This window comes from Peromyscus leucopus, chromosome 22 (assembly GCF_004664715.2).
Source record: "Peromyscus leucopus breed LL Stock chromosome 22, UCI_PerLeu_2.1, whole genome shotgun sequence".
NCBI lineage: Eukaryota > Metazoa > Chordata > Mammalia > Rodentia > Cricetidae > Peromyscus > Peromyscus leucopus.
The window spans coordinates 3,962,007-3,987,511 of NC_051081.1; the positions used below are offsets into that span (position 1 = coordinate 3,962,007).

General features: G+C 43.1%; 1 protein-coding gene across 2 annotated transcripts in view; it reads left to right on the forward strand.

Moving 5' to 3' along the window:
* The window catches only part of Adgre1 (adhesion G protein-coupled receptor E1), a 75,253-nt gene extending 59,437 nt beyond the window's left edge, over positions 1 to 15,816 (forward strand). For both annotated transcript variants that reach the window (XM_037197873.1, XM_028861207.2), the window contains 5 exons: positions 2,233 to 2,299; positions 6,364 to 6,455; positions 9,443 to 9,611; positions 13,411 to 13,515; positions 15,414 to 15,816. In XM_037197873.1, the coding sequence (XP_037053768.1) occupies positions 2,233 to 2,299; positions 6,364 to 6,455; positions 9,443 to 9,611; positions 13,411 to 13,515; positions 15,414 to 15,419 (439 nt within the window). In that variant the 3' untranslated portion in view covers positions 15,420 to 15,816. The remainder of the gene's footprint in view (positions 1 to 2,232; positions 2,300 to 6,363; positions 6,456 to 9,442; positions 9,612 to 13,410; positions 13,516 to 15,413) is intronic.
* The last annotated feature ends 9,689 nt before the right edge of the window (positions 15,817 to 25,505 follow it).

Here is a 25,505-nt window from a genome sequence, read left to right on the forward strand (position 1 = left end):
TTCCCTCTTCCCAGGTGACTCTGGTTTGTATTGAGTTAACAAACACTAATAGGCACAACATTGAAACCACAAAATCCTTGTGTGGCTTTTAAGAGCAGTCACCCTAGCAATGATGTCACCAAGTGACCAGATGGAAGCCTTTTATGCCACCCTGATGGATAATGTGTATAGGCAAGGAGAAACATTTCCAGGGTGGAAGTTGTGGGCCCTTGAGTGTTCAAGGCTGATGCATATGCCTACAGCTGTCAGCTGCAGGAACTAGTCATCTATAGCTCTAGAATGTAGAAATCAGAGATTTATGACTCAACATACTCAGGTTGCAGGCACTCAAGTTTCATTTCTGTGGTTATGATAAAGTACTTTGACAAAAGGCAGTGTAGGAGAGAAAGGGATTTATTTCAGCTTGTAGTCCATCATTATGGGGAAGTCAAGGTAGCAACATCAAGCAGCTGGTCACATGCCATCCAAAGTGACGAGCAGAGAGGAATAAATGCACACATGCTCACTTGCTTGTACTCAGTTACATTTCTCCACTCTTATGTAGTTTAGGATACCCAGAATAGAGAATGGTTCTGCCCACAGTGGGGAGGGTTTTCCCACATCAATTAACTTAATTCAGACAACGAGTGACCCCTGCTGACCTCCGTCTTCCCAATGAGTTCACTTCTACTTTCATGTCATTTTTAGGGGTGACCTAATGAGTTTAATTGGAGTTACTTATAGAGTATGGATGAGGGATTATTTATAGGAGTGTGAATAACTTACCAGAAGCTGCCCCACTGAAGAAAGTGTCTCGTCTCTCTCCTCCAGCAACTATTAGCTGCCTACAGATGCTTAGGGAAAGGTAGGGCTTTGTGGGGTACTCAAGGTAGTTGGGTTATCATGACGGCAGATACTTGGCTGGTAGTCCTTTTCTCAAGGCAGCTGGGGCACCAATGAAGGATGTAAGCTGTCAATCAGATAGTCAACTCACCCTAGATCCCAAAATTTTAACTTACTTAGAGAAAAATATTAAAATGTGCCCTTGTAAGTGTGGCTTATCATGAACACTAAATGCTGGTTTAACGGCATTTTACAATTCTCTAACAATGCTCAACTCTTTCTGTGCCCAAGGGAGAGGTAGGTCCCTCTAGTTTTGTTGGTAGGGCTACCAAATTATTCACTATATAGAAGACTTACAACCTTATGAGTCTAATTTCCTAGGAAGAGAGTATCTAGTTGGGCTAATTTGACTATTTTCCTAAATGCATAAGTAAAACCTGCTCCTTCTGTATAATGCTGCTTGTATGTGTGTTTTCAGGGCTTACCCTTTGATATGGTTCACTAATCCATGTGCTCTTCCCTAAAGAACACCATACCTCCCTCTCTCAGCATTCCTTAGTTGCCTGTAGTTCTTTGTGTAGGGGTGAGACCTTCTGGGATTTCCCCCATATGAAGCCTTTAAATCACAATGATGATGACTGACAGGATAACCCTACAGGTGCAACAGTGGTATGCATACCTAGGTGGTAACCAATAGCTCTCTAAGACCTGTTCTAGACTTAAGACCTGATTGACAAGAGGGAAATCACACCTGGTAATAGAAACCTAGCTAGTTCCCTTAGGACTAGTGAAGTCTCAGATCCTAGAGAAGAACTTACAACCAATACTTTACTACATCAGCATAATTTCTAACCATATTCTAAATATTTGTTCTTATGCACAGATAAGTGTAGTCCTCATCCCTCATCAAAGAAACCTATCAACTTGCAACAGACAGAAACCACTATAGAAAATCACAACCAATCAAAATGCAGAGTTGTGGGGCCCAGTTCCAACTGATACATCTACAAAAACTCCTGCACCTAAGGTTCAGGGAATGCTGAAGATGAGGGTTGGAAAGACTATAAGACCCCTAGTGTATTTCTTAGCCGAGGATGGTCAGTAATGAGTTCTCACTTGAGGAAGTGTTGGAGCTGAGGTCTGAATGACACAGTGTGCTAGTGGGGAGCTACATGGAGGAAGAAATTTCTATGAAGGTTATGAACTGATCATCACCCTGGACTCCACTCTAGGCAAAGGTCTCAGGAATATTTTCCCATGGTGCATCTTGGTCTGTCTGACACTGGTATGCACCCACCCTACAATCAGCATTTCCGAATGCACCTCACCCTGCAGTATTCTGCAGAATGCACAAATGCCAGGCCAGTGTGATGAGACAAATGCTCATGCCTCCTGTGTTTTCCTCTACAGCTGCTGGCTGAATACGAAGACTGGGTTCATCTGGAGTTTCCTGGGGCCAGTCTGCACTATCATCGTGGTAAGGAAAACATTTGTTCAAGTACCTCTTGGTGTACAAGGAAAGACAAATTTAGGAAGTGTCATCACACTTCAAAGCCTGCTACTCTTAAAACTCTTTCCTGTGATTCTTGGTTCTTAAGATTTCACCTAGTTGGGTGTGATTTCTCTGTCTGTCACTCTTCATCCATGCTCAGGTGCAGAAACATCTAGAGGGACAACAATTGTATCCATGCTTTGTGTTTTGGTGGGGGAATAGATCTGTCAGTTTCTTCTGGGTGTAGATGTTGAATGGAAGACAAGTTGAAAAGAATTTAACCACACTTAGGATCTACAGATATCTGTCAGTCTGAGGTCAGCCTGGTTTACATAACAAATTAAGTTTTAGATCCGCTAGGGCTACATTGCAACATAGAAAGATACCATATACAAAAGAAAGAAAGAAAAGGAAGGAGGAAAAGGCAAGAACTGAGGGGCAATGGTCATGATTAGAAAAAGTGAAATGAGAAATTAGCAGAAGCCAAGTGATATTTGCAGATGCTAAGTACTGTTCTGGCTTCATTACTATTGCTGCGATAAAATGCCATGACCAAAAGTGTGTCAAGGGAGAAAAGAGTTGATACCAGTCTAGAGGTCTATCCTGGCTAGTTTTAGGTCAACTTGACACACACTAGAGTCATCTGAAATGTGGGGGCCTCCATTGAGAAAATGCTTCCATAAGATGCAACTGTAGGGCATTCTCTTAATTAGTGATTGATGAATGAGGGCTCATCCCACTGTGGGTGGAGCCATCCCCCCTCCCCCAACTGCTGATCCTGGGTCCTATAAGAAAGCAGGATAGGCATTTGATGAGGACACCTTATGGATCCTATGGTTTCTCTGCTGTTCTCAAGATGACTGTCTCAGTTAGGGTCACTATTGCTGGATGAAACACCATGACCAAGCACCTTGAGGAGGAAAGGTTTTATTTTACTCACAGTTCTATATAAGAGTTAATCATCACAAGCATTGAGGGCAGGAACTCAAGCAGGGAAGAAACCTGGAGGCAGGAATTGATGATACAGAGGCCACAGAGGAGAGCAGCTTAGTGGCTTGCTCCCCATGGCTTGCTTGGTCTGCTTTCTTATAGAACTCAGGGCCACCATCCCCCACAGACAATGGGCTGGACCCTCCCTCATTAATCACTAACTAAGAAAATGCCCTACAGGCTTGCCTACAGCCTCATCTTAGGGGGGGCATTTTCTCAATGGAGGCCCTCTCCTCTCAGATAACTCCAGTTTGTGTCAAGTTAGCATGAAACTAGCCAGCACAATGACTGTAATCTTCAGCTAGGATTGGCTAGTTGTGGCATGGCCTTTCCTAGGACATGTGGACAAATGTCTACTTACACCAGATAGGGCACACATGATACACCAAAGTAGTGATTCTAATAGAGTCCAGCTTGGCAGACCAGTGAACGTACCAGGGTTACACATAGGAGCATGGGTAAAGGTAAACCTGAGCGTAGATGGCCTGAAGGTGGCTTCATCATTAGAAAGCCCATCCCAGGCTGGGGGAAAACTCATGAAAGGGTTCTCAGACCTCCTTTCATGGCATCAGGCATTTAGCAGGTTAGAGTCTCCCTTCTCAGGGTCATTACTGTTTCTATAACTTGGGGAGGGATCTTGTAAATCCTATAAGTTCAAGGAGTTTCCTGAGACTTGTGGGTTGTTTATTTCCTGAGTCTTGACTATAGGGCAGACTGTTTCATCTTTGAGGAAATTTCTACATAACCATGATCCTTCTCCCTCTAGTCCTGTCACATTCCCTACTGTCCTTCTTATGGCTCTCCTGCATGCTCACTTATCTAGCTGTATCAAAGCATTTTCTTCTCCCTCATAATGCCAGTCTAGATTGTCATACAGGGTGGTGTTGGGAATCAGACCTTGTGTGATTAAGATAGGACAGTGCCTGGCATTTGCTGCTCCTCAATACATAATAGGTTTGAGAAATGATTGGGATAAAATAATAATGAAATGTTTATCTCTATAAAAATTACTTTTACATCTCACATATACTTCCTATGGGGTGGTATTCAAACCCATTCAGGAGGTAGTTGGCTGCTTCCAAACCATTTATGCTGCTGTTGCACCCATGGGCATATCTTGCCCGGCAGGTTGGTATTGTATTAATTTTACACAGGGTTCAGGTTGACTGAACAAAGAGGTTGGACTGTTGAAGGCTGGTCTCTCCTGCCTGGTACAGAGCCTTCCAGAACCATGAATGTTAACCCCAATGGAGAAAGCTGAAATGTTAATTTCACCCATTCCCAAATCTTCAAAACCATTTTTCCTTCTGGAAGTTTTAGTCGTTAGGAAAAATAATTCTCCTGTCCCATCAGCTTTCCATTCTGTCTTGGTCACTGGGGTCATTTTGCTTTCCAGGGGACTCATGGGAAAATATGGGGATATTTTTCTGTTGTCACAAAAAGGAGGGAGGATACCACTGGAATATCCAGTGCAGTGTCCAGGATGCTGCTCAGTAAACTGCAGGGCACAGGGGAGCATTGTACATCTCACATCAAATATGACCTGACCCCAGATGTCAATACCGCCAACATGGAAAAACTGTGTCCCCAGTGTATGGGAATCCCGCTGTCTTAGTTTTCTTCCCTGTTGCTGTGATAAGATGCACTGCTGATTTCTCCTTTTCTCAGTGCCCCTCAGTTGTTTATCATTCTTTGTGTAGGCTGAAGCCTCATGGTCTTTCCCGCCGCCACTTTGACATGTTTAGCCCATGCTCCTGTAGTCCTGTTGGTGAGACTTTAGGGGTGTGGCTTCTGACATTATTAAGAGACACAGTCTCACAGCAAACTCCCTGATCCTCTGGTGCCTAGAACCTTTCTGCTCCATCTTCCACAATGTCCTCTAAGCCTTAAATGCAGAAATTATATTCCTAGGAAAAGAGCACACCAATTGGTTATCCAATACCAGATGGTCACCTCTGAAAACACACATAAAAACAACATTCTATAGACTGAACAGGTTGCATTTAGGAATAAACATACATGCATGTTTGCATATATGTATATATGTAACAACAATTAATGAAAAAAGAGGTCACAAATTTGAAAAAGAGCAAAGAGGGGTATACAGGAGGCTTTGGAGTGAGGAAAAGGGAGAAGAAAATGATTATAATTATGTTCTAATATTCCCTCAAAATGCCATTACCAAAGCCACTTAAGGGAGAAAGGGTTTATTTGCTTCACACTTCCGAGTTGCAGCCAATCACTGTGAGAAATGAAGACCACAGGAAGTCAAAGCAATTGGTCAGGTCATACCCTTAGTCAAGAGCAGTGAGCAGTGAATCTGTGCACGCTGTCTCAGCTCAGTTTCTCCACTCTGATACACACACAAGCCTCTGCGTAGGTAACGGTGCCACCCACAGTGGCTGAGTCTTCCCACTAGTCAAGATACCTCCCACATACATACTCAGAGACTACCCTTAGACAGTCCCTTACCCGTGTTCCCGGAGGCTTGCTTCCTAGCTGTTGACAGTTAATACAGACCATCAAACCACTTTGAGAAGGCTGGGGGAACACCTTTGAAGAGAATGAACCATCTCTCCAGGGTCATAATCTATGATATCAACCTTGGTTTCAATTCCAACTTAACTGATGGGAAACAGCTAGTGGAAATTAAAACCAACACGGGAACACGAAAGGATGATTTGTTGCAAGGTTGTTGTGGTTTAGCAGGAGAGATGCACACTGCTGTTACACCGTGGACTCCAGGTCAGGCAGGGAGGGACCGCTTCCACTGCATAGGAAGTGGGCATTGGGTCCAGCAGCATAGGGAAGCAGCAGATCGGCTAACTGCAAATGAGGCCAGTCGGGGTGATGATGGGTTTCTGATGTTCACCCTAAATTGGAAGGAGAGATATCAGCTGGGAGTTGTCGGTGACAGATCAAGTCCTGGTTACTTGGGCTTGACAGACAATCCAGGATTGAAGCCTGGTATCCTGGATGGGGCCAGAATTTTATGTGAGATGGATCGGTCACGGCCAGTCTGTGTGTCTCGTCTACCTACCCTCTGTTTGACTTTGCAGATCAACTCTGTTCTCCTTGCCTGGACACTGTGGGTGCTGAGGCAGAAGATCTGCAGTGTCAGCTCAGAAGTCTCAACGCTCAAGGATACCAGGTGCAGCCTCTTTCTCCCTTTCCCTCCTCTTTCCTTCTTCTGACCCAGCCTCACCACTCACTTTTCTGTATATATCATGTGCATGTGCAGATGCGTGCATGTGATGGCACCTTGGCGGGGGGGGGGTGTCAGAGGGCACCTTGGGTGTTGGTCTTTTTTTCCATCTCATTTGAGATAGAGCTGTTTATTGTTCACCACTGTGTCTTCCAGGACATCTGGCTCAATTCTTCTTCTCCTTCCTTCTCACCACAGGGGCACTGGGGGTACAGATGTTCATGTTATGTACTTGGCTTTATGTGGGTCCTTGGGATTTGAACTCAGGTCCTGACATTTGTGCAGCAAGCAACACTTTACCCATTGATCCACCTGCCAGCCTCTGGTCACCTAGTGTATGCTCATGGCATGTAAGTGATGGGGCTTGTGCAGAACAACAGAGTCCACGTGTCAAGCTCCCCACTCCATAAATGTCATTTATGATCTATGTGACATTACGTTGCTTACACGACCTTCACGAAGCTCAGTTTCTTCATCTGTAGAAATGGGACAGTGGTGTGGTTTGCTTTAGGTGGCTAGTCAAGCCTTGCCACAACTGCTTGGGACACCAAGCCTTCCATAGATTGCAACTGTCAATACATTCAGTGTGAGCACATGCACATAAAAACATGGGCATACCTGCACAGTGCACACACACACAAACATGGACATGCGGATACACACACAAATATGGACATTGTCTAGGGTTTCAATTGCTGTGAAGAGACACCATGACCACAGTAACTCCTATAAATGAAAACATTAATTGAGGTGGTGGCTTACAGTTTCAGAGGTCTATCATCATGGTGGGGAGCATGGCAGCATGCAAGCAGATGTAGTGCCGGTGAAGGAGCTGCTATATGTTGATTCTGCAGGTAACAAGAAGTGGACTGTGACACCAGGAAGCCCACCCCCACAGTGACACACTTCCTCTAACAAAGTCACCCCTCCCAATACTGCACCTACCTCTGGGGGTCATTTTCTTTCAAACCACCACAGACATACACATACATGCACACACACACACATACACACACGCATGTACAGAAACACACACACACACATAAATGTGAGAAAACTAATATTTTAAGATATTTGTCTATTTCAAGACAGACTCTACTTCTGTAGGACAAACAGGTCCAAAATCCATGTTCTTTGGTACTGAGATTACTCAGTGTGCTAGGTGGTCTGGCCTAGAATCTCTTTCTCTTTCTCTGAGACAGTGTGAGAACCTGAGTCATGTGGAGAGTGTGAGGTACAGAGAAGGTGAGTATCTCATAAATGTCAGGTAATTAGTGAATGAATCAACCTTCACTAAATGACCCTGAGCCTGGAACATTGCTCAGTACAGCACGTTTTCACTTACCTCCTCCTCCTCCTCCTCCTCCTCCTCCTCCTCCTCCTCCTCCTCCTCATTATTATCTTATTGCTTTACAAAATAGCCTTACAATCTGTTCTCTGTCTCTCTCTTTGTCTGTCTCTCTTAATCTATTCTTGATATCTAAATAAATTCACACAAGAAATGTCATTTGTCTAGATTTTTATTTATTATGAAGTTCATAGGATTTACCCATGTTTGTCAGCTTCACTGCCTCATTCCTTATTATGGCAGCATAGTATTCCATTGAATGGATATGCCATATTTTCTTTATCCCACATTTATCAGTTTTGTTTTATTGTAGTTCATTAACTGACTATACCATAGATGAACTATCTCACATTTTTTATTATTTTTTTCATTTATTTTACATACCAGCCACAGTTTCCCCTTTCTCCTCTCCTCCAATTCCCTCTCCCACCTCCCATCTTCCCCCCCCCCATCCACTCCTCCAAGCAGAAAGGGACAGGCCTCCCATGGGAGTCAACAAAGTATGCCATATCACATTGAGGCAGGACCCTGCATCAAGGCTGGACAAGGGATCCCTGCATGGGGAATAGGTTTCAAAAAGCCAGGCCATGGGCCAGGAACAGGTTCTGATCCCACTGCCAGGGGCCCCACAAACAGACCAAACTACACAACTGTCATCCACATGCAGAAGGCCTAGGTCGGTCCCATGGAGGCTCTTAGCTGTTGGTCCAGAGTCCATGAGCTCCCATTAGTTCAGGTCAGCTGTCTCTGTGGGTCTCTTCATCATGATCTTGACCCCCTTTGCTCATACAATCCCTCCTCCATTCCAATTGGTGAATTGGAGTATTCACCAATCTGATTATAGGAGGCCAGTTCAGGCACCCTCTCCATTATTGCTAGGGTCTTAGCTAGGGTCATCCTTGGGGATTCCTGGGGGTTTCCCTGCTACCATATATAAACTATCCTACCTTTATCTGTTTTATTCTATGGTATGTCCATTAGCTGAATATGCCATGTCTGATATAGCCTATATTTATCTATACTTATCCTATTCATTCATATTTTGGTGAATAATTGGTTATTGTCTTCCTTAGGGAGGGGGTAAAGAGAATGATTGCTTTGCATGTATGGTGTTTCTTTTCTTGCATGTGTGTATTTCATTTTTAAGGTAATAAAAAGGTCTTGGACCTATATAGTATTGATGGTTGCATTATGTGTGAGTGTACTCAAAGCGACTGAATCACAGTTTTTGTTCTTTAAATGGTGAATTTTGCCTCAATGAAATAGGAACTCTAAGTATTTTATAACCATGGGTTTACCTTTCACATAATGAGGTCTAAGTGTCTGGACAATGGGCTTAGCTATTCATTGCTAAACAAAAAATCTATTCAACACACAAACCTACACATCTCTGAATTCATGTGTGTCTGTAGACAACAGCATTTTAATTTCCCACAGGACCTGATTTATTTACCTTGAGACAGCAAATTTCACTCTGTCTGCATCCCCAGCATGGTGCTGAGCCAGTTGGTGTCATCTTCAGACAGTGTCAGGTGTCTCCATGGAGGCTCTCAGGACAATTCATTTTGTAAACATTACCTTCCAGGTTGCTGACCTTCAAGGCCATTGCCCAGATCTTCATCTTGGGCTGCTCCTGGGTGCTGGGCATTTTCCAGATTGGCTCCATAGCAAGCATCATGGCGTACCTGTTCACAATCATCAACAGCCTGCAGGGGGCCTTCATCTTTCTCATTCACTGTCTGCTGAACCGTCAGGTATGCGTTTGCCTACTCGCACCTGCCTCTGCATAGAACTACTCACTTCATACGCTTGAAGCAGACCCACTCTCCTATCTAGGATTCCATGTTGTGTGTGTGCATGTGTGTGTGTGTGTGTGTGTGTGTGTTGTATGTGTCCATGTATGTTGTACATGTGTATTCATACATGTACTCTTGATTTTCTGGAGGCTAGAGACTGACATTTGGTATATTCCTCCGTCGTGTTCCCCTTACCTCTAGTATTTTATTTAAATTGATATGCATATGTATGTGATCTCCTCTTGGAGCAGTTTGGTCAAGGGAAAGCAAAACTGTGATTTCTGCACTCCCTCCCTGTGCTTCCTGTCAGTCTGCAGTCTGTAGTCTGTGGCCTCTTTGACCTGCCTGTGGTCTGTGTTGGGTTTGTCTATCGCCTGTGTGTGTTGTCTGTCTGTTTTGCCTCAGTCTAACAAAGGGATCACTCTTTGTTTACCAAACAGTACAGAAAACACAGCATGGAAAAGGGACAAGGACTTATTTACAGAAAGCTTTAACAGTTTTACAAGGGGAGAAATTACATTATTGATCCCAGCTGACCCAAAAGAGCATTCAGAACTGCAGATCTTATCAATCTGTGTCTATGTGTTTTCCACATTTATAGGCTATTTGTTTTGCTTCAGATTGCTTTCAACCTGTTTGCTGCTCTCAGCAAATGATCACAACACACACACACACACACACACACACACACACACACACACACACACACACACACACACAGAGTTCTAGGCCAGGTACAGGAGAGGGCACATAATTTAACATTAAAGCTATGCCTTTGGCTTAGATTTTTAAAAAGTGATAACATGGGCAATCCAAGGCACAGTAAGCCTGGTTGCATTATTCTCTTAAAGGCTGGTTAGACTTAAGCATGCAGGCTGAGCACATGGTAGGACAGAAGGTGAGCACATAGTCTTAAATGATTTCAAGGTACAGTATTAACCTGGTTGTAAGGGCTGGGAAAAGTTCAATGTCTTCAAAGGCAGATGGTACTTTCAGAAGAATGTGTGTATGTGCCTGTAGCAGCCAGAAGAGGGCACTGGATCTCCCAGAGATGGACCTGTGGGTGTCTGCACATAGTCTTAAATGATTTCAAGGTACAGTATTAACCTGGTTGTAAGGGCTGGGAAAAGTTCAGTGTCTTCAAAGGCAGATGGTACTTTCAGAAGAATGTGTGTATGTGCCTGTAGCAGCCAGAAGAGGGCACTGGATCCCAGAGATGGACCTGTGGGTGTCTGTGAGCCTACTGACATGGGGACCAAACTCAGGTCCTCTGCAAGAACAAGGCATGCTCTTAACCACCTAGTCTTCTCTCTAGCCTTCTATCTGATCTTTTCAGCCAGGGCATCTTACTGAACCTGGAGCATCAGTTGAGCTAGACTGGTCAGCTGGCAGGCCCAGCAAGCACCCTTCAGTCTCTACCTCCACAGAAATGGGATTGCTGATGTATAAAACCATATTGGTTTCTGTAAACAGAGTTTCTACGTCCTGGGCTGTCCTACAGCTGCCTCCAAATAATCACGCAGAGGCTTATATTAATTATAAATATTTGACCAATGGCTCAGGCTTATTACTAACTAGCTCTTACATTTTTCTTTAAAACTTTTAAAATTCATTTTTACATACCAACCACAGATCCCCCTCTCATCCCTCCTCCCACTCTCTCCCAGTTTCCCCACCCTGAACCCCATCATCCCTTTCTCCAAAAAGGTAAGGCTTCCCATGGGGAGTCAACAAAGCCTGGTACATTCAGTTGAGGCAGGATCAAGACCCTCCACCCTGCATCAAGGGTGAGCAAGGCGTCCAACCACAGGTAATGGACTCCAGAAAGCCAGCTCATGCAGCTCTGCCTCCACAGAAATGGGATTACTGATGTGTGAAATCATGTGAAACTTGATCCCACTGCCCCTCAAACAGACCAAGCTACACAACTGTCTCCTGTATGCAGAGGGCCTAGTCAGGTCCCATCCAGGTTCCACAGCTGTCAGTCTAAAGTTCATGAGTTCCTACGAGTTTGGTTCAGTTGTCTCTGTAGATTTTCCCATCATGATCTTGACCCCTCCTTGCTCATATAATCCCTCTTCACTCTCTTCAACTAGACTCCATCCCTCCCCCAGCTCAACCATTCTGTTCACTCATGTTCTCATCCACCACCTCCTCTCCTCTTCCCCCCCCATACCCAGTTTACTCAGAGAGATCTCATCTGTTTCCCCTTCCCAAGGCGATCCATGTGTGCCTCTTAGGGTCCTCCTTGTTAGCTAGCTTCTCTGGAGCTGTGAGTTGTAGTGTAGTCTGATTATCCTTTGCTTTTATATCTAGTTATCTACTTACAAGTGAGTATATACCATGTTTGTATTTCTGAGTCTGGGTTACCTCACTCAGGATATTTTCTAATTCTATCCATTTGCCTGTAAATTTCCTGATGTCATTGTTTGTTACTGCTGAGTAATATTCCATTGTGTATATGTACCACATTTTCTTTATCTGTTCTTCAGTTGAGGGACATTTAGGTTGTTTTCAGGTTGTAGCTATTATGAATAATGCTGCTATGAACACAGATGAGCAAATGTCCTTGTGGCATGATTGAGTATCCCTTGGGTATATGCTCAATGGTATGGTATCAAGAATGGTATCATTGGGTCTTGTAGATTGATTCCCAATTTTCTGAGAAGTCGCCATACTGATTTCCAAAGTGACTGTACAAGTTTGCACTCCCACCATCAGTGGAGGAGTGTTCTGCTTATCCTCTCCCACATAAGCTGTCATTAATGTTTTTGATTTTAACCATTCTAACAGGTGTAAGATGGTATCTCAGAGTCGTTTTGCTTTGCGTTTGCCTGATAACTGAGGATGTTGTAGCTCTTACATTTAAAATAAGTCATTTCTATTAATCTATGCATTGCCACATGGCTCATGGGTTACCGGTCCTTTGGCATCTTGTTCCTAGGGTGGCTGGCTTACATCTCCTCTGACTCCACCCTTCTTCATCACTTCCTCAGTTTGATTGTACCACCTAATCTTATCTTGCCTCACCATTGGACAAACAGCTTTATTATCAACCAATGAGAGCAACACATATTCACAGTGTATAGAAGGGCCACATCAGAGCAGGTTTCCTTTATTTTTGAGAATTTCATATATATATATATATATATATATATATATATATATATATATATATAATAAAATATGACTATACCCATTCCCATTCTTTCCCAAGATTCCCACATATTCCTCTCAACATGTTGTCCAAACAACTTTATCTTTCATGACTTGAAAAACCCTACTAAGTCCAGTTAATGTTTTCCATACATGCTTGGGTGTGGGGGTACCCACTGGAGCACCCGGAGAAGAAAAATGTTCTCTGTCTCAGGAATGATCAACTGCCAATCAATTCTCAGTAAGGGGAGGGGCTAGAAGTCTTTTACTCAATCCACGGTATAATTTGGTCTTGTACAAACAATGTACAGGCTGCTTTGGTCTTGTACAGACAATGACAGCTGCTGTGAGTTCATGAGTTTGATGGCCAAGTTGTGTCTAGAAGACAGCACTTCCTAGCACCCCTCTCCTCCAGTGCTTACATTCTTTTCACCTTATTTTTCATGATGTCCTCTGTCCCTTGGTGTGTTGGGTAATGTACTTGTCTTGTCTTTTTTTTTTTTTTTTATGTGGGTGCTGGAGATCCAAACTCAGGCCCACATGTTGTATAGCAAACTTACTGACTCACCCAATACCTTGCTTTGTTGTGTCTCCATCTCAGATACGAGATGCATATAGGAAACTCATCACCAGGAAGACTGAACCCAGCTCCCATTCCCAGACTTCAGGGGTCTTACTGTTATCTATGCAGTCCACTTCCAAGACGGTAAGGGACTATGTGTTTCCCACTCATGCTGATTAGAATGGGCACACTTGCTCAGCAGTACTGAACAATGCCTCCTGTCAGTACTGCTGGCTGCTAAGTGTGCTTATGTAGAATTGTAGGATGGGGATATTAGAGCAGAATGCCTGGTTTTACACACCACCTTTATCACTTATTAACCGTGCAACTTAAACTGGGTGACATACACAGATGCAAAGAGAACCTACATGGTAAGGATTTTATCCTAGTCAATGACCAATGAGGCTGTCAGGGAGATGTTATTGGTTCAAAAAAATGTTATACTTTATGTTCTCAAGTTCTGTGACCCGCCTGGTTGTCAAGTGACAGGTAGGTGAATTAGTCAAAGAAGGTGTCTTGGCCCCTTTTTTGTTGCTGGGACAAAATACCTGATGGAAGCAGCTTAAGGAAGACAGGGTTTATTTTGTCACAATTCAAGGGTACAGTCCATTATGGCAAAGGAATCATAGTAGCAGGGGCATGGGACAACATGGCATCCACAGTCAGGAAGCAGAGAAATGAACTCTGGTGTTGGGCTCACTTTCTCATTTTTATTCAGTCTAGTCTGAGAGTCCACAGAATGGTACCACCACATGTAGAGTGGGTCTTTCCATCTCAGTTAATATAATCTGGATGATCCCTCATGGGCATGGCTAGAGACTTGTCTCCTAATTGATTCTAGAATCTGTCAAGTTGACAGTCAATGTTAACCATCACAGATGGTATACACACAGTGGGGTTATATTCTGCCACAAAGAAAAAGAAAATGGAGTAATTTTTCAGGAACATGGTTAGAACTGGAGATCATTTTATAGAGTGAAATAATCCAGACACAGAAGTACAAATAATCACATGTTATCTGTCATTCATGGAATTCAGGTTAGTAAGTGACATGAAATTAAAAGTGTAACAATTTGGGAGGAGAAAGAGGATCAGTGGGAGTAGAGAGGGGTGAAGAAAGGGTAACAGGAACTTTGTGATCAAAGTACGTGATGTGTGTGCATGAAACCATTATAGAGAAACATTTTGTTCAATACACTGATAAAAAGCAAACAACATATACATGTTTTCATATATATATATATATGCATATATGCACACAGTATTTGCTGTATTAAGTGGATTTTGCATCAATTTTTACCTTAACGGGACTTCATACTGTGACTTCATGATTCACTTAATGCATATCAAATACTTGGTCCTGTGGGTCTCTCCATTTCCCTTCCTGTGGCTGTGACAGAAGATCTTGACAAAAGCAACTCAATGGAGAAAGAGTTAACTTTGTCTCACAGTTCTAGACAACAATTCATCTTCCGGGAAGTCATGTCAGTAGGATCTGGTCACCTTATATCCACAGTCAGGAGCAGAGAGAAATGAATTCAAGCCTGTATGCTAGTGCTCAGCACACTCTGCCTACCATTACACAGTTTAGAATCACCTTTCTAGGGACTGGCACCACCCATGGTGAGTAGCTATTTCTACATCAGTCAGTGTAATCAAGACATGCCCATAGTCTAACTTGATCTGAAAATCTCACACTGAGATTCTCTTCCCAGGGACTCTAGATTGTGTCAAGTTGATGGGTAAAATTAACTATGACAGCTGTCATATTTCTTGGTAGTGTACCACTGATCATAAATTGCCCACACTCCAGTAAATCACCAACCTCACACCCCAACAGTGTTCACACAAGTAACTAGTTAAACTCAGTGAGTCATGAAGAAGGACAACCACGATTAACACTTCAGTGTTCATAGTCTATTTCTATATTAATCTCAGTGTACATTTAAGACAGATGCTCCTGCAAATAAGACATTCAGGATAATTTTTTTCGATCAGTCCTTTTGATTGATGATGAGGTTATTGTCTTTTGTGTTTTTCAGGGTTAACATCATTTGTGCTTTTATATATATTGTGGAGCAACATTTGGAAGATTGTAAGTGCTTGCAGGAGTCTACTTTTAATCACTCTCTGGCTTATTGAAATTCAAGATCTCACGAATGGGGGAATTTCCTTGTTAATTCAAAACATGAATGGATGGGGACAAATTCCAAGGGTTTCATGCACTGAGGAGACACATCAGTTACTGTCCCCAAATTAGTTTGTCTTCTTGCCTTACAACCATGGAGCCCCATATGTTTTGAAAAGAGCATGTCCCAGTTCAGTAGCACAAATGCTACCTGTCTCCTATGTCCCTTTTTGTGGGTCTCCAGGCATTTTCATCCATTATGTATTGGACATAGAATAGCTCTCAATAAATGATTTGTTATCTTTCTGAGCAACTTACCTATCTGCTATTTACTCTTTGAGAATTTCATACGTGTATGCATCGATCATTTCCACCCTAATTCTCCAGCTCTTCTGGGCAAACAAATGTCCCCACCCCCACCTTCACATTCTATCTCTTGGAACCCGGTAAGTCGGTACAGCCAGTGCTTCTGCCTGCTGGGATGTGGACAGCCATGTTGATACTGTGGCTTGATCCTATCAAGCACAGCACAGTTAGTTCATCAGTACATTGGTCGTGCCATGTCCAGAAGACACTTTCACCTCTGCCCTCCCCATCCTCCAGCTCAAGCATTCTTTCTATCTCCTCTTCCATGATGTTCCCTGAGTTAGGAGTTTCACATAATTGTCTCACCTAGGACCAAGTACTCAATAGTCATTTTTTCTTAGAACTTGGACAAGTTATGAGTCTCCACAGCTTCCTGATTTAAAAGAAATGATCAGTAAAACCATAATGGGAATACCAAGCAAGCAACACCACACAAAGAGTGGAACAGCTGCGGCACAAACATGAAAATCACATATATTAGTAAATGAGAACACTTGACGGCACATAATTTTCTCTGTTTCTGGGGAGTCAAGGCTCTCAGTGGTGACAGTATTCACTGGAGAGGGCTTGTCTTTTCCCGAGGAGTCAAGGAACTCAGCGATGACAATACCCATTGGAGAGTGCTTCTGTTTTCTCTTTGCTTGTTTCTTTTTTTTCAGATAACTAGTGAAAGGTTACATGTTTGGGGTTCAAAGGAACCCTGAGGTGGATTGTCCTTTTGGGTAAGAGATTTCAGGAAAGGCTGTTTGTGACAGCTCACAGCCGACATAATGCTAAATGGACAAGAACCAAAGCATTCTCTTTAAGATCAGGGATAACAAGGGTGTACACTCTTCCCACTCTTCAGTGTTGTGCCTACAGTCTTAGTCAGAGCCCTAAGACAAGATGAGGAGATAAAGGGTGTCAGGAAAAGAAGTCAAAGTACTCGGATTTTCATATGACAGGAGTCCGTGCGCAAGAGATCCTGGAGCCCACAAAAAAATCTCTTCCTGCTGATAGACACATTCAGCAAAGTAGCAGGACACAAAATCAACACATACAAACCACCAGCATTCCTGTATCCCAGTGAAAAAACACCGGACAAAATATCGGGGAAATATTGAAAAACAAAACATTTATTTGAGGAAAGATTTATTAAAAGCATTATTGATGCTAGAGAGAGAGAGAGAGAACGAGAGATAGACAGATAGAGAGAGACAAAGAGAGAGACAGAGAGATAGAGAGAGACACAGAGAGAGAGACAGAGAGAGACAGCAGTATAGCTGGGGCTCTAAGGAGAATTCAGGCATCCTTGAAGATGAATGAAGGCAGAAGTTCTACAATGTGTGGCTGAAGACTGACTAGCTGTCACCATAGACTGTGCTGCTGTCAGGACACCTCTGAGTCAGCTGTGAGGGTTGGAGGGCAAGAATATAGAAATGTTAGTTCTAGGAACCAAATTGCTTAGTTTTGGGAATTGTCATTGTTCAACAAAAATGAACGAGCATTGCAAAATGGTGAGAATATGGCCATTTATAATTCCAGAAACTTCTTCATGACTTGAGTAGAACTCTTTACCAATTTCTTTCAAGTGTTAAAAGGTGTGAAAGCACCGGGTGATGGTGGCACACGCCTTTAATTTCAGCACTCGCGAGGCAGAGGCAGGCAGATCTTTGTGAGTTCGAGGCTAGCCTGGGCTACAGAGTGAGTTCCAGGACAGGCTCCAAAGCTACACAGAGAAACCCTGTCTTGAAAAAAAAAAAGAAAAAGAAAAAAGAAAAAAAAAGGTGTGAAAGAGGTGAAAATTCAAATGTAGTTATCTATTTTAAATAAAACGTACAGAAACCAAGGAAACTCCTAAAGAAAGAGGTCTACTGATACCCATGCTGTAAGTGTTACAGGTCTGAAGGGAAAGGTATCCTGGTAATCAGAAGCCAAGGAATGTCTACAGCTCAGAAGGGAAAGGTATCCTTCCTAGCAGTTGGAAGCCAAGGAATACTTGTAAGTGTTATGGCTCTGAAGAGAAAGGTATCCTGGTAGTTGGAAGCTAAGGAATACCTGCAGTTTGGATGGAAGAGGTATCCTGGCAGTTGGAAGCCAAGGAATACCTACAGCTCTGAAGGGAAAGGTATCCCAACAGAAGTGTTGCAGCTCTGTTCCAGTGGGGGATGGTTTCCCCAGGAAAGTGATACAGTCCTTGCTTTGGAAAATATTTCCCTAGTGCAAATGCAGCAATTTTCCTCCAGCAGGGGAGGGTTTCCCCTGGGAGGTTGTCACAGCTCTTCTTGCTCTGCTCTGGAGAAATGTCAGAGCTCTGCTCAGGTTTCTTGGGGTGTGACAATTCTGCCCCAGCAAGGTGAGGTTTTCCCAGCCACAGTGTTAACAGTTCTGCTCTGCTCCGGCAAGAGCTGTTACATCTCTGGCCCACTCTGTTCTGGTGGAAGAAAACTGTTACAACAAACAACCTTCAAGAGGTTTATTGGGAGAGAAGAATTCAGGAGAGTGCCTGCTTCTGCCAAGGTGGAAAAAGGGCAGCTCCAAACTGAACAGGTACAGTGTAACCCGAATTGTTAAACGGTCTTATTAATAAAAAACCCAGAGCCAGATATTGGGGTGAAAGCTGAAAAATCAGAGAAGCAGAACAAGCCACAGCCAACCTCACCTTGCCGACTCCTCAGCCAATCCTGTTTCCATGAATCCTCAGACTGGAAGCCTCTGAGTCCTCACTCCCGAGGGTTGAACTGCTGCTAAAAGCCTCTAGTTCCTGGTCCCCATGCCTTATATACCTTTCTGGTTCCTGCCATCATTTCCTGGGATTAAAGGCATGTGTCCTTCCCAAGCAGAGAAATGAGATCTCAAATGCTGGGATTAAAGGCATGTGCCACCGTGCCTGGCTCTGTTTCCGGTGTGGCCTTGAACTCACAGAGATCCAGAGGGATCTCTGCCTCTCTAGTGGTAGGATTAAGGGTGTATGCCACCACTGTCTGGCCTCTATGTCTAATATAGTGACTGGCTCTATCCTCTGACTCCAAGATAAGGTTTATTTGTTAAAGCACAAATAAAATACCACTACAGTACAGGGTTTATATAAAACCTCTTAGGGCTAGAGCTTTCCAAGGTGGAGATTTTCAGAGTGGGATTGGTAGGATCTCAATTCCTGAGCTTGAGACAAATTTAGAGATTGGTTGGATTTTGTGCTCTGTGATTATTTGGTTTTCTTGCTTAGGGATTGGTTGGATTTCAATTCCTGAACTTGTTAGGAGCAGGATGTGCTTCCTTGGCTCTGGTCTCAGGGCCAGGATGTTCTTTTAGTGTCCCCTTTTAATCTATATTCCCCTTTATTATTTATAATTAATCAACAACCAGGGGTTGGAAAGGGGGTGTAGCATTATCATGAGACTACTTCCTGTTGAATGGAGGCATCAAAGTTCTTGGGGAACAAGCCTGATCTTTGTTGTCAGGATGTAAGCAGGTGCTGCAGGTATCTGGCTCCATAGCCAGGGGTTGGTAAACCTGTAATAGAAACTGGTTAAAAGTCTGGTTATAAATCTTTTGGATCAAATGTTGAAGAAATCTGGACAAGAGGTTTATGAGGCAGGGCACAATTAGTAGGATTAAGAAACAGAAGAGAAGAGGGGTTAAGAAGGGCAGCATCCAGTTCCATATCTGACTATCAGTGATCCACTGGCCGGAGGTATCAAGCTGTTTATGTTTTTGAAACATCATCTTCAGTTGTTGGATCTTGGCTTTCACTATACCTGGTTAGTTAACATAGAAACAACATTCCTCCCTGAGGAAGAGACAAGGACCACCTGAAACCTCCAACCATATCTCTCAATGTTAAGATGAAAAGAACTAGAGATAACTTAGCTTCTGGAACTCAATTCTTTTCCTTTGTTTTTTTCAAGACAGGGTTTCTCTGTGTAGTTCTGGTGTCTGTCCTGGATCTCACTCTGTAGACCAGGCTGGCCTCGAACTCACAGAGATCTGTCTGGCTCTGCCTTCTGAGTGCTGGGATTAAAGGTGTGTGACACCACCGCCCGGCTCAATTGTTTTTCTTAATCATTAACCCAAGCCACAGTCAGTATAACTCCTCAAGATAAACTAGCTGTTGACATGTTCTTGTTATTATAAAAGCATAGGATAATCAGACTACAACCCACAACTCCAGAGAAGGTAGGAAACAAAAAGAACCTGAAGAGAAATGCATCAATCGCCCTGGGATGGGGAAACATGAAATCTCCAGAGTAAACTGGGAGTGAGAGGGGCAATAGAGGAGAAGGGATGAGGAATGAGAACATGAGGGATGGTGAAGCTGGGGAAGGGATGGAATGGAAGAGCAATGAAAGAGATATCTTGATAGAGGTAGGCATTATGGGGTTAGGGAGAAATCTGGTGCTAGGGAAATTCCCAGGAATCTACAAAGATGACCCCAGTTTAGACTACTAGCTTTAGTGGAGAGGGTGCCTGAACTGGCCTACCCTGGTAATCAGCTTGGTGAGTACCCTAACTGTCATCATAGAGCCTTCATCCAGTAACTGATGGAAGCAGATGCAAAGATTTACAGCCAATCACCAGGCTGAGTTCCAGGAATCCAACTGGGTATGTGGTGTCTTCATTTTCGTTGATCTCTAGGAAGTCTTTAATTTCTTTTTTTATTTCTTCCTTAACCCATTGGTGATTCAGTTGAGTATTATTCAATTTCCATGAGATTGTATGTTTTCTGTAGTTTTTGTTGTTGAAATCTAACTTTAACCCATGGTGGTCTGATAGAACACTGGAGGTTATTCCAATTGTTTTGTATCTGTTGAGATTTGCTTTGTGGCCAAGTATGTGGTCGATTTTAGAGAAAGTTCCATGGGGTGCTGAGAAGAAGGTATATTCTTTTTTGTTAGGATGGAATGTTCTGTAGATATCTATTAGGTCCATTTGGGTATGACATCAGTTAAGTCCTTTATTTCTCTGTTAAGTTTCGATTTGGGAGATCTGTCCAGTGGTGAAAGTGGGGTGTTGAGATCTCCCACTATTAATGTGTGGGGTTTTATATGTGGTTTAAGCTTTAGTAATGTTTCTTTTACATATGTGGGTGCCCTTGTGTTTGGGGCATAAATGTTCAGAATTGAAACTTCATCTTGGTGGATCTTTCCTGTGATGAGTATGTAATGCCCTTCTTGATCCCTTTTGATTGATTTTAGTTTAAAGTCTATTTTGTTGGATATCAGGATGGCTACCCCCCCCGCTTGTTTCTTAAGACTATTTGATTGGAAAATCTTTTCCCAGCCTTTTATTCTTAGGTAGTGTCTGCCTTTGAATTTGAGATGTGTTTCTTGTATGCAGCAGAAAGATGGGTCCTGCTTTCATATCCATTCTGTAAGCCTATGCCTTTTTATAGGTGAATTAAGTCCATTGATATTAAGGGATATTAATGACCAGTAATTGTTCATCCCTGTTATTTTTGGTGGTAGCGTGTGTGTACTTCTCTTCTTTGGGGTTTACTGCTGTGGCTTTATCTATTGCCTGTGTTTTCGAGGGTGTATCTGACTTCCTTCGGTTGGAATTTTCCTTCTAGTGCTTTCTGTAGGGCTGGGTTTATGGATAAGTATTGTTTGAATCTGGCTTTGTCTTGGAATGTCTTGTTCATTCCGTCTATGATGATTGAAAGTTTTGCTGGGTATATTAGTCTGGGCTGACATCCATGGTTTCTTAGTGTCTGCATTATATCTGTCCAGGTCCTTCTGGCTTTCAAAGTCTCCATTGAGAAATTGGGTGTTATTCTGATGGGTTTGCCTTTATAGGTCACTTGGCCTTTTTCCTTTGCTGCTCTTAATATTCTTTCTTTATTCTGTACATTTAGTTGTTTAATTATTATGTGTCGAGGGGACTCTTTTGGGGGGTCTAGTCTGTTTGGTGTTCTATAGGCTTCTTGTATCTTCATAGGCATTTCCTTCTTTAAGTTGGGAAAGTTTACTTCTACGATTTTGTTGAATATATTTTCTGTGCCTTTGAGTTGGTATTCTTCTATCCCTATTATTCGTAGGTTTGGTCTTTTCATGGTGTCCCAAATTTCTTGGACATTTTGGGTCATGACTCTGTTGGCTTTAGTGTTTTCTTTGACTGATGAATCTATTTCTTCTACTGTATCTTCAATGCCAGAGATCCTCTCTTCCATCTCTTGCATTCTGTTGGTTATACTTGCATCTGAAGTTCCCAATCTTTTACTCAGATTTTCTATTTCCAGCATTTCCTCTGTTTGTGTCTTCTTCATTTTTTCTATTTCCCTTTTCAGGTCTTGGACTGTTTCCTTTATTTGTTTCATTGCTTTTTCATGATTTTCTTTCAGTGCTTTATTGTTTTCTTCCAGGACTTTATTGTTTTCTTCTAAATTGTTGCCCTTTCCTCTAGTTGTTTACAGCGTTCTTCCCATTTTTTTTGTCTTTTCCTCTACACAAGCCTCTAACTTCTTCATGATGTTATACCTAAGGCTGTTTTCTTCTGCTTCTTCCAATTTTTGATGTTCAGATCTAGATGTTGGAGGCGAGCTAGGTTCTGGTGATGCTGTATTGCTCTTCATTTTGTTGTATGTACTTCTGCCTTGATGTCTGCCCATCTCCTTATGGTTCGTTCTTGGCCTTATCAGTGCACTTGTTTCAGACAGAGCTGACAGATTCAGGAATTCTCTCTCTCTTGTCCAGATGGGAGCTCCCTTGTCCAAATGGGAACTTCGGGGCAGGATGGAAGCTCCTATCTGGATGGGAAACTGGTGCAGGATGGGAGCTTTTGTCCAGACAGGAAGTCAGTGGTAGGATGGGTGCTCTTATCCTGAAGGGAAGTCCAGGGCAGGATGTGCACTCTCTGCGCTCTCCTCCAGAAGGGAAGTCCAGGGCAGGATGGGAGCCCTCTCTCTGGTCCAGAAGGGAAGTCGGGGGCCCAGGAATCCAACTGAAGAGAGGGAAGAGGGGCTATATGAGCAAGGTGGGATCAAAATACGATGGGGGAAATCTACAGAGACAATTGAACCAAGCTCGTGGGAACTCCTGAACTTCAGACCAACAGCTTTGGAACCTGCATGGGAGCAGACTAGGCCCTCTGCATGTGGCTGACTGTTGTGTAGCTTGGCCTGTTTGGGGGGCTCTGAATTTCTGGAGCCCATTCCCTGTGGTGGGATGCCTTACTCACCTCTCCTCCTGCTCCCTCCCTCTAGACTTTCCCCTAACCCACCCACCATACCTTCCTCCAAAAGGGTAAGGCCTACCATGGGGAGTCAGCAATGCTGACTCTTCACTGTAGAGTCACATCTCTTCCCTCACATAGCTCTCTCCTACATACATGTTTCTTTGCTATACAACTACATCTTCTATGTCTCTCTACCCACTCAGCTACATCTGTCTTTCAGCACACACACACACACACACACACACACACACACACACACACATACACACCAGCTCTTTACACAGTTCCTTCACATTCCCCCTCTCTCAGCCAAACTCTGCACCAACATGACTTGCATTTTTAGGGTCACAAAGAATTTCTTGAGTAAACAATCAGAGGTAGAGCCAAACTGATATACATAAGGAATCACATGGTTTCTCTCAGGCTAGGAAGACCACAATGATAGGTCAGTGAGCAATGATTGGCCAAGCATGTAGCCTGAGTGGTTCACATTCTCAGACAGAGAACAACATTGAAATTTAGGACTAAACAAGAACAGCCATTTGGTTGAAGCTTCAGTGGTTGGGGTAAATGCAGAAAGAGAATTACTGCAGAGGGTTATGTCTGCCAATGCTGCTTCAAGTCTGACCTTGATACAGCAATAAACACCTGGCCCTTCTGTTTGTGTATGCTCTGCAGGGGCAGATAGTCTGTTTTTTAATTTGTTCTGAAATCTAAAACCAGCTGTCTTTGTGACTGAGAATACTGCTACTTTTCTTTGTCAGTTATGAAAAATATTCTAGTATTACAAGAATTATACAGGATAGGCAGAGATCATCTTCCTGACCATCCACAGCTGTATGAGTGCCCAAAGATGTAAAATACACTACCAGTGTGCCATGGAAAGAATCCCATAGCTATTCTTTTAAGGGAGGTATGTGGTGGCGTATGAGGAAGTTGCATTCAGAAAACAACCAGTTTCCACAGCCAGTGATCCCACGGACTTGCCTAATGGGGTTCCTCAACAAGAATTATTTGTCTAGTGGGTTGACCTGTTAAATGCTAGCTGTCACCTGCTGTATACTCCCATAGTCCTTGGCACAAATGATTCTGAGATCCTGTCTCCATCAGCATTATACTCCTGTCATCACCTCCTGATTGTGCTGGGATTAAAGGTGTGAGACTCCCATGTGCTGGGATCAAAGGCATGATTCTTCCTAGTGCTAGGATCAAAGGTATGATCCTCCCAAGAGCTTTGATTAAAGGGATGCACTACCACTTCCTGGCTCTATGGTTAACTAGTGGCTAGCTCTGCCCACTGATCTCAAAGCAAGCTTTATTTGTCAGACCACAAACAAAATATCACACAAAATCCCCCTTTTTCTCTAAATATAATAAGTACAGAATTATATTAACAAGGTTTTGTCAATTTGCATTTGACAAATTCAGAGAAAGTATTCCATTATCTATCCTATCTTGGTGAGTCCAGAGTGTTGTACCTAATTCACCTTCTATCCTAACTTGCATTTCCAACCCCAAACTATCTTTTGATATTTCCCAACCTTATACGATTTGTACCTATTTTGTTAGTGCCTTTTCTGGATTTGTTAAAAAGGAAAACTATAACTATCTGGTTTTCAATTCCATCAGAGATCTGAGGAGTTTCCCCCATGGTGATATGGAATGACTGAACCAAGTTAGACATGTGCACCTGTGAGAGGCCCCCAAAGGTGTTTCCCAATTGCAAAGGGTGACCCTGTCTTTCCCTTGATAATCTACATTCATTGGTCCAATGTCTGCGTTTGCCACACCTTCTGCATACTCCAGAAGGGAGGGGCTTTCTGTTGGGATTATTCCTAGAAAAACCATTGTTTCTAGGAATGCCCTGTCTACAATCCCTTTTTGGTGACTTTGTTTGCCACAATTAAAAACCTGATGTTTTGATTTTTCTGAAAGCCCCTGGAAATTTCCTTTCCTATTCAAGAATCATCACGGTTCTGAAATTCAGTATTGATATAGTCTTAGGGATGAGGGATATTAACTTGGAGGCACCATGGTTTGAAAGTCTGGGTTACCAATGTCTCAACACAATGCTTTGTCTACTTTGGATGGAGAAACAGAGACACTGGCCCACTGAGGCAAAAGTGATGGTAGCTTCTGTTGCACATTTCTGCCATATCTGCAAAGGAATGGCACCTATGGCTGTACAGAGGTATGGGTAAACATAAGCACTCTGCCCTGACTTCATGGAAGTGCTGGTCGCTGAACTCAGGAGAGATGGCCCCACCCCTCACATGTGGCTTGAAATTGCTGGCACTGATTGTCTGGTCATAGGAGAGCTTTTTGTGCTGCTTGCCTGATGGTGGTAGTTCCAGTGGCCTGGACTGACTAGCTCAGCTACCACACAGGTCCATATCCTGGCACTTGGGTTGGGACAGCCCAGCATCTACCCCATCTGTTATCTGATGGAGTGCATGTAGGGATTGGGTCCTCTGGGAGGATAGATGCA